General features: G+C 43.5%; 1 protein-coding gene across 8 annotated transcripts in view; it reads left to right on the top strand.

Moving 5' to 3' along the window:
• The window catches only part of PTPN13 (protein tyrosine phosphatase non-receptor type 13), a 266,849-nt gene that overhangs the window by 170,367 nt on the left and 83,791 nt on the right, over window positions 1-12,691 (top strand). For all 8 annotated transcript variants that reach the window (XM_040417981.1, XM_040417980.1, XM_040417978.1 and 5 more), the window contains 7 exons: window positions 102-321; window positions 4,778-4,852; window positions 4,935-5,109; window positions 5,507-5,660; window positions 5,781-5,919; window positions 7,578-7,730; window positions 12,070-12,252. In XM_040417981.1, the coding sequence (XP_040273915.1) occupies window positions 102-321; window positions 4,778-4,852; window positions 4,935-5,109; window positions 5,507-5,660; window positions 5,781-5,919; window positions 7,578-7,730; window positions 12,070-12,252 (1,099 nt within the window). The remainder of the gene's footprint in view (window positions 1-101; window positions 322-4,777; window positions 4,853-4,934; window positions 5,110-5,506; window positions 5,661-5,780; window positions 5,920-7,577; window positions 7,731-12,069; window positions 12,253-12,691) is intronic.

The following is a 12,691-nucleotide window of genomic DNA, read 5'->3' as shown; positions in this document are numbered from 1 at the left end:
ACCCCTTTAAGATATTGAGAAGTGTTGGTATGCCAAAGTGAATTAATATGAGCTCATGCTATGCTAACGTGTTCCGATATTTCATCTTCTAACCTTTACAGCCCAAAGTATGAAACTCTTCCAGAAAGAGGCGATCTCAATCAGGAAATGCGTAAACGACAGGAGGAGGATTTGATTCAAATGAAGGCCAAAATGGCTTATAAACAGTCAAGACTAAACTTGTATACAGGCGATATGCATCGGGCATCTATGTTGGACATCACGAGGGATCCAATACGAGAAATTGCCATGGAAACAACTATGACACAAAGAAAATTACGGGTATTAATTGATATACGTATTTGTTTTGTGACTTTAAGTGATTTTTGAAAAAAAAATCCTTGTATCTGAAATTATTCGATATAGATTTGTGACTTGGGATAAAATAAAAATCATGGTTTTATAGCAGTTTGCCTAAAGGGGTTTTCCTGGAAAAGATAGTGATGACTTATCCTCAGGATAGGTCATCATTATCACATCAGCAGGGGATCCAAGTCCCAGCATCCCCGCCGAACAGCTGAAGCTCTGGTGAGCGATGCATTGCTCCTGGCAGCTTTCCAAGGACAGTGCCATTCATCGTATTGTGGCAGTACTTGGTATTGCAGCTCAGCCCTATTAACTTGAATGGGGGTGAGCTGCAACTAGGCGACGTGACCGATGTCGCCAGTGATGTCGCTGGCCTAGGTAGAGGCTGCGGCACTCAAGGCCTCTTCTAACAGCTGATTGACAGGAGTCCTGGGTGTCGCACCCCGCGGATCTGATACTGATGACCTATCCTGAGGATAAGTCATACATATCTTTTCCTGGACAACCCCTTTAAAGGGAAGCTGTTATGTAAAACATGCAGTCTGCTATCTAGGTAGTATTTGACTGAGCAGCAGAAGCTGAATACAATGCTGTAAATCACTGCTCACTTTGGGCTTAGGAGTCCAGTGGGCGGTCCTGCATAGTAATTGCCAATCTTTCCTGTATTAGCGATCATGCAGAAATTGCTGGCAGTCACTGAGTAGATCCACCTACTGGACTAGCCTAGGGAGAGAAGGAATCTAAATGAATAGATTTCAAGTTAACCCAATTGTTTTCCCAGCAGTCTGCTCAGCTCCTCCTGATGTATTCACATGCTGCACATAGACGGAGCAGGTTACATTCATATTATTTTTCATACATTTTATAGATTGTGCATTTGTTTTTGAACAGTGAATTTATAAGGTGGCACCTAACCAACCCCACCCATGTTGGCTCAGCACCCATTATAATAGTAGTGACTAGCCCAGTTTATTATATGTTGAGGTTTATGATCGTAGTTCGCCTCAATCATAAATAAATATTTCAGGTGTCCTCACTTTGTGTGTTCATTCATAATTACTTGCTGCATTTAATGGTGACGTCTTCTTAATGAAGAGAGTCCTCATTGTTCTTGTAGTGTGGAAACTTGTTCAAGAAGATCGAGCAGAGGTTGACAGAGTTTAAAGTCAGGCACCTTGTTGTAGAGCAGAGGGGACTGAGCAAATTGGTATATAGTTTTGTAGGAAAAAGTCTGTCAAATTTGTAATTTATTCATTGAAACCCTTGTTCTTTTTATTTATCAGAGTCATGGGGGTGATCCTGCTCAGTGATTGACCGCCTTCCCTGTGTGCTTAGTCATGCCCACGTGGCTCCTCAGTATAAGGCCTCTTGCACACGAACGTTGTGTGCCCCTGGCTGTATTGCGGCCGCATACGGCGGGTCCGCAAATATACAGGCATCGGCCCATGTGCACTCCGTATCACGGATGCGGACCCATTCACTTTGAATAGGTCCGCAATTATGGAGGTGCGGAACGGAAGCACTACGGAGTGCTTCCATGGCGTTTCTGTCCGTTCCTTCACACCGCAAAAAATAGAACTTGTTCTTTTTTTTTGCGGTGCGGACGGATCACGGACCCATTCAAGTTAAATGTGTCTTGATCCGTCCCAGCCGCTGCACGGACATTGCCCATGCATTAGAGACCGCAAATTGCGATCCCCAATGCACGGAATCGATGCACAACGTTTGTGTGCAAGAGGCCTTAGAAAGAGCAGAAGCTTAAAGGAATAAAATGCAGGTTTTACTGACTCTTTTCCCACAAAACTATATATCAATCTGCTCAGCTCGTCCTGATTTATACCATGCTGCCTGCAGATTGCACTGCATTTTCACGGTGACAGGTTCCCTTTAAATACAGAAAAGCTACAAAGATAACTTTCAGAAACGCGGTCAGTGTGGGAGCATAATTTCCCGTCCTGAACTCTGCTCTTGTAATTGGATCTCACGCCATTATGATGACGTATAATGCTGTGTGTCCCTGCCCGACATCAGCTGTAATGAATTGTACTGACGGCATTAGTACCAAGTCCAATGGCAATGTCCTCCTTGCACCAAGAGTCTAAAATGGTTTATTTCTCCTAATTAGGGGCACATATTGAGACAGGACAAACAGCATTGGAATCTGCGCACATCTATAGAGGCAGATGGTTTTAATTACAGGAATGTGGTAACAGATTCCTTTTAAAGGGCATCTGTCAGCAGTTTTGTACCTGTGAAACTGGCTGACCTGTTACATGTGCACTTGGCAGCTGAAGGCATCTGTGTTGGTCCCATGTTCATATGTGCCCGCATTGCTGAGAAAAAGGATGTTTTAATATATGCATATGAGCCTCTAGAACAGGGGTCAGCAACCTCTGGCACTCCAGCTGTGGTAAAACTAGGGCTGAAACGATTACTCGATTGAATCGAGTAATTCGACAAAAAAAAATTCCTGATGCAAATTTTTTGCATCAAGGATTCCTGTGTGTTATGTGACCACGGAGCGGGAGTGAAGCGCTTGCTATTACTCACCGCTCCGTGGTCACCTGCCGGCCCGCGCGCTGCACTGTATCCTGACACATCGTCAGGACATAGTGCACGTATGTGCGCACTATGACCCGACGCTGTGTGACGTTAGGACGGCAGTGCAGCGTGCGGAGAAGAAGACTGAGGAAAAGGAAAGGTAAGTACTGGCTACTCCATGTCCACTACCTCTCTGCAAGAAACAGCAAATTAGGAGTGAGGACGCTGCCATGAGCACACTACAGAGCTCTGGGGTGACATGGTGCGGCAAGGAAGATCCGGGCGGCCGGGGACTGCAGGCGATGCGCACTTGCGAGCTTCATTACTGCTGAGCTCAGGGCTTCCAGAGCCCGGACAGAACATCTATGAAAAGCATCCTGACTGGGCGGCGGGATTGCGAGCGAGCGGCGCTAACACTCCGCAGTCAATGGGACGATTAGCAAGAAGCTGAAGAGGGGCGTATGTAATAAACAACAGGGTGTGAGATGCAGGCTCAGCAATATTAGGAATGCAAACTACTATAGGGAGCCACCCATAAATCAGTGCTCAGGGGTGAAGTCCTCATCACAGGCGGAATGTGACTGAACCTGAGAGAGAGTGCTTTCATGAACAGAATGCCGGAACTACAGTAAAGACTGACACATGTCAGGGGGGAGGGGGGGGGGTCACCGCTTCTTCTCTGTAATATATGTCACAGAGTCATGCTCTAAGGCTGGATGACTTGCCTCCTGCTGTCCGGGGCACTCTGGACCACTGCCGCCTGGTTCATAACTCGGACTAGCACTTAGGGGGGGCAAGCTAATGGCACTGGGGTGGGGGAGCGCTGATGGCACTAGGGGAACAGAGCTGATGGCACTGGGGAATGGTGAAGCTGATGACACTGGGGGGAACTGATGCACTTGAGCTGATCACACGGGGGGAACGAAGGGTGTTGGGGACTGATGGCAGGGGGTCTGATAAGTTTTTATAAAGGAAAATATTCTATTAATTCATTTTTTCTTATTAGAGTACTCGATTAATCGAAAAAATAATCGATAGAATACTTGATTGCTAAAATAATCGTTTACTGCAGCCCGAGGTGAAACTACAACACCCAGCATGCTCAATTCACTTATGTGGGAGTCCTGAAAACAGCCAAACAAGTGTGCATACTGGGAATTGTAGTTTCATCACAGCTGGAGTGCCGGAGGTTGCTTACCCTGCGTTAGGAGCAACGGAGGTGTTGCTGTTACACCTAGAGGCTCCGCACTTTCTGCAACTGCTGACCCTTCTGCACTTTGACAGGGGCAGGGCCCTGACTCCTAGTGTTTCAGTTGCATATTAGCCAGTTACTTTTGTTTTGTACATGAACCCTATGAAATTGTAAAGCGCTGCGGAATATGGTGGCGCTATATAAATAAACATTATTAAAACATAATCCCATCTGGCCCTGTCAATCAAAGTGGAGAGGACGGGGAAGTTGCAGAGAGAGCAGATCCTCTAGGAGTAACAGCAATGCCCCTATTACTCCTAGGGATTAATTTTCATTTATTAAAACATATACGTTTTTTCAGCAATGCGGCCATGTATGAACATGGGACCATCACATGTCTTCAGCTGCCAAGTGCACATGTAACAGGTCAGCCAGGTTCACAGGTACAAATCTGCTGACAGATGCCCTTCAAATCTTCTACTTAGCAGCAATTGATCACTATAAAAATTGATATGTTGTCCATGTCTTTGTTTTGGCAATTTGGATAATTTTTTACAATGTTGCCCCAAAAACATATCTGCTTATTTTGCACATTCTAATGTAGTGCCTGCAGTTCACTGTGTAGTGCTTGTTGTATCCCATATAATATAAACCTTTTATTATAACAATATATTTTTATATTTTATTTTTCCCTATCAGAATTTTTTTGGACCAGAGTTTGAAAAGATGACTCTTGAACCATGTGTGTCACTAGATCTCCCACGCTCCATTTTGGTAAAGAAACCTGAATTTCTGGTGTCTTTTTGTAATAACAACTGTTATTTATCAGTATTAATGCTACATTATTTATTTTAAGACCAAAAAGGGAAAGAATGATGAAGCTCGACGTAAAGTAAACATCATCCTTCTTAGTGGACAGAGGCTTGAGTTAACGTGTGATGTCAAGTCAACATGTAAAGATGTGTTTGATATGGTGGTTGCTCACCTTGGGTTGGTTGAGCATCATTTATTTGCCTTTGCAATGCTTAAAGGTAGGTTATAGTATGGTGTTATTATTTTTCTCCAAGTTTATATTTCCTTAAAGAATTCTGACTCCAGCTGATGGTGTACATCACTGCCACAAATCTGATAGCTGTTCAGAAATTAACACCATAAAGCCAATACCCTTTATGCCAGGCATCCTCAAACTGCGGCCCTCCAGCTGTTGTAAAACTACAACTTCCACAATGCCCTGCTGTAGGCTGTTCGGGCATGCTGGGAGTTGTAGTTTTGCAACAGCTGGAGGGCCGCAGTTTGAGGATGCCTGCTTTATGATTTTGTCACCTAAAGGAATTGGAAAGTTGTCTTGTCCTGACTTTTGTCTTTGCTCCACGTGTGATTGCCAATTATGTGAATCAATTACTTAGACTTTTTTTTTATCTGTTGCAGACACTGAGTTTTTCTTTATTGATCTTGACCAAAAATTGTCCAAAGTGGCTCCTGAAGGCTGGAAAGAAGATGCTAAAAAGAAAGGCAAAACTGGCGTCAACTTCACCATGTACTTCCGTGTTAAGTTTTTCGTGGATGATGTCAGTCTCATACAGTAAGCATTATTAATACACACACAGACACACACACACACACACACACACACACACACACACATATATATATATATGCACAATTTTATTATCTAGACTGAGGGCTTCTTCTGTCTGTCCAGACACAGCTTCACTCGTCACCAGTACTACTTGCAACAAAGGAAGGATGTTTTAGAAGAGCGTCTACACTGTGACAATGAAACGGCTTTGCTTCTGGCATCCCTGGCCCTCCAAGCAGAATATGGAGACTACCACCCAGATGTGAGAACTTGTATATATAATATTTTCATAGCTATTTCTCCATTTCTATGTTGACTTGCTTTTGCAATATGAAGCAGACACTTGAAATGTCTTTATAGCCGAATGGAAAAAAACTGCATTAAAATAATGTCTTCTTTGACTTTTGTGACCCAAATATGAACCCAAATGGCAAATACAAACAAAAACGGAAAACCTTGTTTGCTTTAGGATCTGGTTTGCCTTACCTCTTAGGCTGAGTTCACACTTCATTTATTTGATTAGTTATTTCCATCAGTTAGGGTGCATTCATACGACCATAAGTGTTTTGCGGTCCGCAAATTGCGGATCCTCAAAACACGGATACAGGCCGTGTGCGTTCCGTATTTCGTAGAAACAGGTGCAGATCTTTCCATTATACCTTATCTTTGAGTAGGCTTCACTACAGGTTTCGGCACACAATAACTGATGGAAGAAAACTGACCAAATCACTGAAGTGTGAACTTGGCCTTACTAACAAAGCCTCAGATACGATCAGTCTGAGGCAGAAAGGGAGTCTGCAGGGGCAGGAACATTCTCAAATGGCTATGGTTGTGATAGGAGGCCAAGCAAGATACTGTAACTCTGCCTCTTTATCTCTGCCCTACACTTTAAAGGGAACTTGTCACCCAACTTGATCCTGCCCTTACTGAGGACAGCATAAAATGCTGATTTCAGCAGTGTGTCACTCTTGACCAAAAATTAAGTGATTGCAGGGAACCTGCTTTAAAATAATCACTGCCTGGGTGCTGAAGAAGAGTCATGGGCTTTCTGAGTCACAGTTATTCATAGTCTCCAGTTCTTTCCACCCACCCATCAATGATTGACGGTTATCTCCTAGGAAAACAAAATACAAACTGCTATTCACAAGAGCTCGTGAATAACCATGAATCTTCTCAGGTGGCCTGTGGCTCTTCTACAGCAGTCATGACTCTTTCCTAGCTCATGAATGAAAGACCACTTAAATCAGTGTGTCTGTCGCTACTTTATGCTGTTCTCAGTGAGGGTAGCAGAAAGTTGATGACAGGTTCACCTCAAGTGGCCCTTGAACCAAAAGGGAGGGAATCAGAAGGAGACTGATCCCCATGTTGTCACTGACATATCTGTAAGAAGCTCTTTTATTTAGGAGCTTGCGGAATGGCAAATACATGTTTGCCGTTTCTTTTTGTTGACCCTCTAAATGTTGTAAAGATTTTAGTTACATCCCTAATAAGCAATGCATTATTTTATTATACCACTTTGTAGTACACAGCTAGTTTATTGATATGATATAGAAACGGGCTGGTGTTGCAAATGAAGCAGTTTTACCTTTCTTATGCATTTCAAAATGGCAGCTAGTTCTCCCCCTCCTCTTTGATGAGGGTGTAACCTATTCCAGACGGTAACTGCTGCTAACCATTTGACTATGGTTGCCATATATTGCTTGCCTTAGATAATTCAGTGGCATATTCCAGGCACCAATACTAGTAAATTGTGATTACAATGTGTAAAATGACCATTCTGTTAAAATGGATGAACTAAAGATGCACAGTATACAATGCCCTAATCCTACTCAAGATGATAAGGTCTGAAAAAGATATATGTATTTATACCAGTTACAGTCTTAAGATTTTAACAAAAATTTGTTCATGTTGTATTTTCAGGTTCATGGCTTAACCTATTTTCGGATGGAACATTACCTTCCTGTTCGAGTTACGGAGAGACTGGATCTTTCTTACCTGAAGGAAGAACTGCCCAGGCTGCATAGTACCTATGCAGGAGCCACAGAAAAGGAAACGGAAATTGAATTCCTAAAAGTAATGCCCGTTTTTCATGATCTATAAGCAACCAGGCTCTTGTTGACCTACAAGTGCCTTGCAAAAGTATTCACCCCCTTGACTTTTTTCGTGTTTTGCTACATTACAACCTTTAAGTTCAATGTTTTATTAATCTGAATTTTATGTGATGGATCAGAACACAATAGTCTAAGTTGGTGAAGTGAAATGAGAAAAATATATAAATAAAACTATTGTTTAGAAATAGAAAACAGAAAATTGGCATGTGCGTATGTATTCACCCCCTTTGAATACAGAGACCATAAAAAGCTCTGGTGCAACCAATTACCTTGAGAAGTCACATAATTAGTGAAATGATGTCCACCTGTGTGCAATCTAAGTGTGACATGATCTGTCATTACATATACACACCTGTTTTGAAAGACCCCAGAGGCTGCAACACCTAAGGAAGAGGCATCACTAACCAAACACTGCCATTAAGACCAAGGAACTCTCCAAACAAGTAAGGGACAATGTTGTTTAGAATTACAAGTCAGGGTTAGATTATAAAAAAATATCCAAATCTTTGATGACCCCTAGGAGCACCATCAAATCTATCATAACCAAATGGAAAGAACATGGCACAACAGCAAACCTGCCAAGAGACGGCTGCCCACTAAAACTCACGGACCGGGCAAGGAGGGCATTAATCAGAGAAGCATCACAGAGACCTAAGGTAACCCTGGAGGAGCTGCAGAGTTCCACAGCAGAGACTGGAGTATCTGTACATAGGACGACAATAAGCCGTATGCTCCATAGAGTTGGGCTTTATAGCAGAGTCGCCAGAAGAAAGCCATTACTTTCAGTTAAAAACAAAAAGGCACATTGTGAGTTTGCAAAAAGGCATGTGGGAGACTCCCAAAATGTATGGAGGAAGGTGCTCTGGTCTGAGGAGACTAAAATTGAACTTTTCGGCCATCAAAGAAAACGCTATGTCTGGCGCAAATCCAACACATCACATCACCCAAAGAACACCATCCCCACAGTGAAACATGGTGGTGGCAGCATCATGCTGTGGGGATGTTTTTCAGCAGCCGGGACTGGGAAACTGGTCAGAGTTGAGGCAAAGATGGATGGTGCTAAATACAGGGATATTCTTGAGCAAAACCTGTACCACTCTGTGCGTGATTTGAGGCTAGGACGGAGGTTCACCTTCCATCAGGACAATGACCCCAAACACACTGCTAAAGCAACACTTGAGTGGTTTAAGGGGAAACATGTAAATGTGTTGGAATGGCCTAGTCAAAGCCCAGATCTCATTCCAATAGAAAATCTGTGGTCCGACTTAGATTGCTGTTCACAAGCGCAAACCATCCAACTTGAAGGAACTGGAGCAGTTTTGCAAGGAGGAATGGGAAAAAATCCCAGTTGTAAGATGCGGCAAGCTCATAGAGACTTATCCAAAGTGACTTGGAGCTGTGATTGCCGCAAAAGGTGGCTCTACAAAGTATTGACTTTAGGGGGGTGAATAGTTATGCACATTGACTTTTTCTGTTATTTTGTCCTATTTGTTGTTTGCTTCACAATAAAAAAAAAAAAAAACATCTTCAAAGTTGTGGGCATGTTCTGTAAATTAAATGATGCAAATCCTCAAACAATCCATGTTAATCCCAGGTTGTGAGGCAAGGGGGTGAATACTTTTGCAAGGCATTGTAGATACCAAAACCATGACTGAATATTTTTCCTTAAGTTCTAAGCTTCTGAAGACATGGGCATTGAAATATACTGTATATTCTTGATAAAATTATTGACAAGGCTCGTGTGCAGTGTCCCCTCTAAGCCTATGCTGTTGCTGGGCGGAGCAGTTAGGTAGCTGGGCGATACGTCGTGAAAGGTGGGCAATCTCTTACTAACAGTGCATTCTTATGTAGTAACCACGGGATAACCTGCAATACCGTGTGACCATAATTAAAAGGGGAATTCTCATCTAATGTTTCTGTGGATTTACAATAAAAGTGCGACAGATGCTGACTCCTATCGCAGTGTATGGAGAGGTGGCTCAACATGTGTGGCTCCTTCCATTTACTTCTATGGGAGAATGGGACCTGTGGTATCTGAATCTATGGGACTCCTGTGGATATTCCATAAAAGTGTTATCTGCAGTCCTATGTAACACTTCAAATAACACAGTGATAAGTCTCTGAATACAGATAATGTAGTAGATGGTCATAGCTTTTAATTGTTAAAAAGCCTAAGGAAGGCCATGATCAGCAGCAGCCATGCCTCTAACCCAGCTTAATGTCTATCTATACATGTCCCAATTCCCCCCAGTCCCCTTTGGGCCCAACAAAACTGAATTCCCCCTTACAGTAGAAAGCCTCCTTTAGTGGCCCCTCACAGTAGTGCGGGCCCCTGAATTGTTAATAATTTAAAAAAATAACACTAGTCCTGTTTCCCTGGTGAATAGAACACACATGACAGCACCATTGCACTCAACTGTCTCTGCATTCTAAAAATGCAGAGACGGGTAAGAGCAAGACATGCCACAGCCCTCCCAGGAAGGCAGGACAGCCATCGAACTCTGAGACTGTCCTGCCAGTTCTGGGGTGGTACAAGTACAGATAATGTTGTTGATATCATTTGCAGTCCTATGTAACACCACAGGTAATACAGTGATAAATCTCTAAGTACAGATAATATAGTAAATGTCCCCTGCAGTCCTATGTAACAGCACAGATAACACAGTAATGGCTCTCTGATTACCAGAAATGTAGTAGTGTTACCTGCAGTCCTATGTAAAACCACAGATAACACTAGTGTAGATCATGTGGTAGTGTTACCTACGTCCTTAGTGTGCCTTCCTGTGCCTCTCCCAAGGGACTCCATGCTGGCGGCGCTGCCTCTTCTTCCTTCTTCTTCCCCCAACAGAACGTCCTGATGCAGCTGCGTCAAGACATAGGAACACTGTGGTCATGGTGATGGTGACACATACATACATACATACATACATACATACATACATACATACATACATACAATAAATATGATCACCAACATATTTCCTCAAAAAAGTTATTTATATATATATATATATATATATATATATATATATATATATATATATATATATACACAGAGAGTGAGACAAATACATGCATAGACAATAGGTACCTATACACAGACATGCATTTTATACAGGTCCGGTGCAAGGATTTTTGCCACAAGCGAAGCTAAGTATCTAGGTTTTAGAGGAAGATAATAAGAAAAAAATATTTTCTATTACACCTCAGGTCAGACCAGCAATCAGACCCCCAATGTTAATCAGGCCTCAGATCAGACCCCCAATGCCTCAGATCAGCCCCCATGTCAGCCATCATGCCCCCCTATGTTAGCCATCATGCCCCCATGTCACATTTTTCCCCCTCAATGTCACATTTCTCACCCCTCCATGTCAAATCACCTATGTCACATCAGCCCTCCATGTCAAATCACCTATGTCACATCAGCCCTCACATTTCTCCCTCTCCATCCATGTTGTCACATTTCACCCCCTCCATCCATGTTGTCACATTTCTCCCCCCTCCATCATGTTCATTTCACCCTCCCCCCCCCCCCATGCCACATACATTTCTCCCTGCGGGCCGCACAGACAGTCTACACAGTTACTTACCACCAACAGCTCCGCCTCCAGTCTCCAGACCTCTACTCCCCACTCTACACCAGTTGCTGCTGCCTGCCACCCGCCGCCGCTGCAACGCCACTCAGCAGTCACACCCCCTTGACCCCGTGACTGTCTGTGTTGCCAATGCAGTGCTGCTGCTGAGCCTGCCTGCTGCTCTGTGAGGAGGCGAGGGCCGGGGCCTCACGGCACACCTGCAGGCTGGGGCGGGCGGCCGGGCGGGCAAGTCCACATGTTTTGTATTTAAAAAATAAATAAACCACAAATTTCCGCCCTGGCGCCGCCCCCCCTTCTCTGCGCCCTCAAGCAGCCGCTTGGTCTGCCTTATTATAGAGCTGGCCCTGATTTTTTATATATTTATATACACACACACACACACACACACACACACGGGCATACATAGATATATATAGACACATCACATATATGCACATACATTCATACAGATACATGTATATCTCCATATACAAAAAAAATACCAGTAACCAGGGTGAGCAGTGCGCGGCTGTGCACCTGCGCAGCTTAGAGGGAACACTGCTCGTGTGGTGATATATATTTGTTTCTTTACTTTAATCTACCTAAAATATTCGGGATTAGGGTGGCCTTTTACCACCCTGACCCCCCCCCCCCCCCCCCCCCCCCCCCCCCCCCCCCCAGCATTGTAAAATATTACCAACATGATTTTCTTCATTCCATTGGTAGGTGTGCCAGAGGCTTCAGGAATATGGAGTTCATTTTCATAGAGTGTATCCTGAGAAAAAATCCCAGGCTGGCATCCTTCTTGGAGTGTGTCCTAAAGGTGTACTCATCTTTGAGGTCCACAATGGAGCAAGGACTCCAGTCCTGCGATTCCCATGGAGAGAAACAAAGAAGATTTCTTTTACCGTAAGTTTGTAGTCACCTGTGCCAGCAATAAATGTGCATGGCCTCTACAAATCGAAGTGTGATCTGGCCCACAGCTTAGGACAGTTACCGTAATACTCCCTCATTTTACTGTTCCATGATTTTTATGCCGTGCTTGTAAGTGGTCTTTGATTTACTAAAAGGTCGCTTAAAGCATATCAAAATTGCAGAAACAGAGATATACGGTAGCTGCTTGAAGCTAAAAGCCTAATGATGCACTACTTAAATTTAAACATGTCTCTATGCATAGAACAGGAAATGTCATTAGAAGCCTGGACAGTACGGTAGTTCTGTTTCAGGCTTCAGCGGTTTTTAAAATCGAGTTGGACACAATCTTCCCTCCGTAAAGCCTGCTACAAGTACTGCCCAATCTTACTTCTAAAAACCCATCTGTGGTACAGAATTCAAGAAGAGGAAAAAG

The sequence above is a fragment of the Bufo bufo genome, chromosome 2 (assembly GCF_905171765.1).
Source record: "Bufo bufo chromosome 2, aBufBuf1.1, whole genome shotgun sequence".
NCBI lineage: Eukaryota > Metazoa > Chordata > Amphibia > Anura > Bufonidae > Bufo > Bufo bufo.
This window is presented reverse-complemented; position numbering and strand designations above follow the sequence as displayed.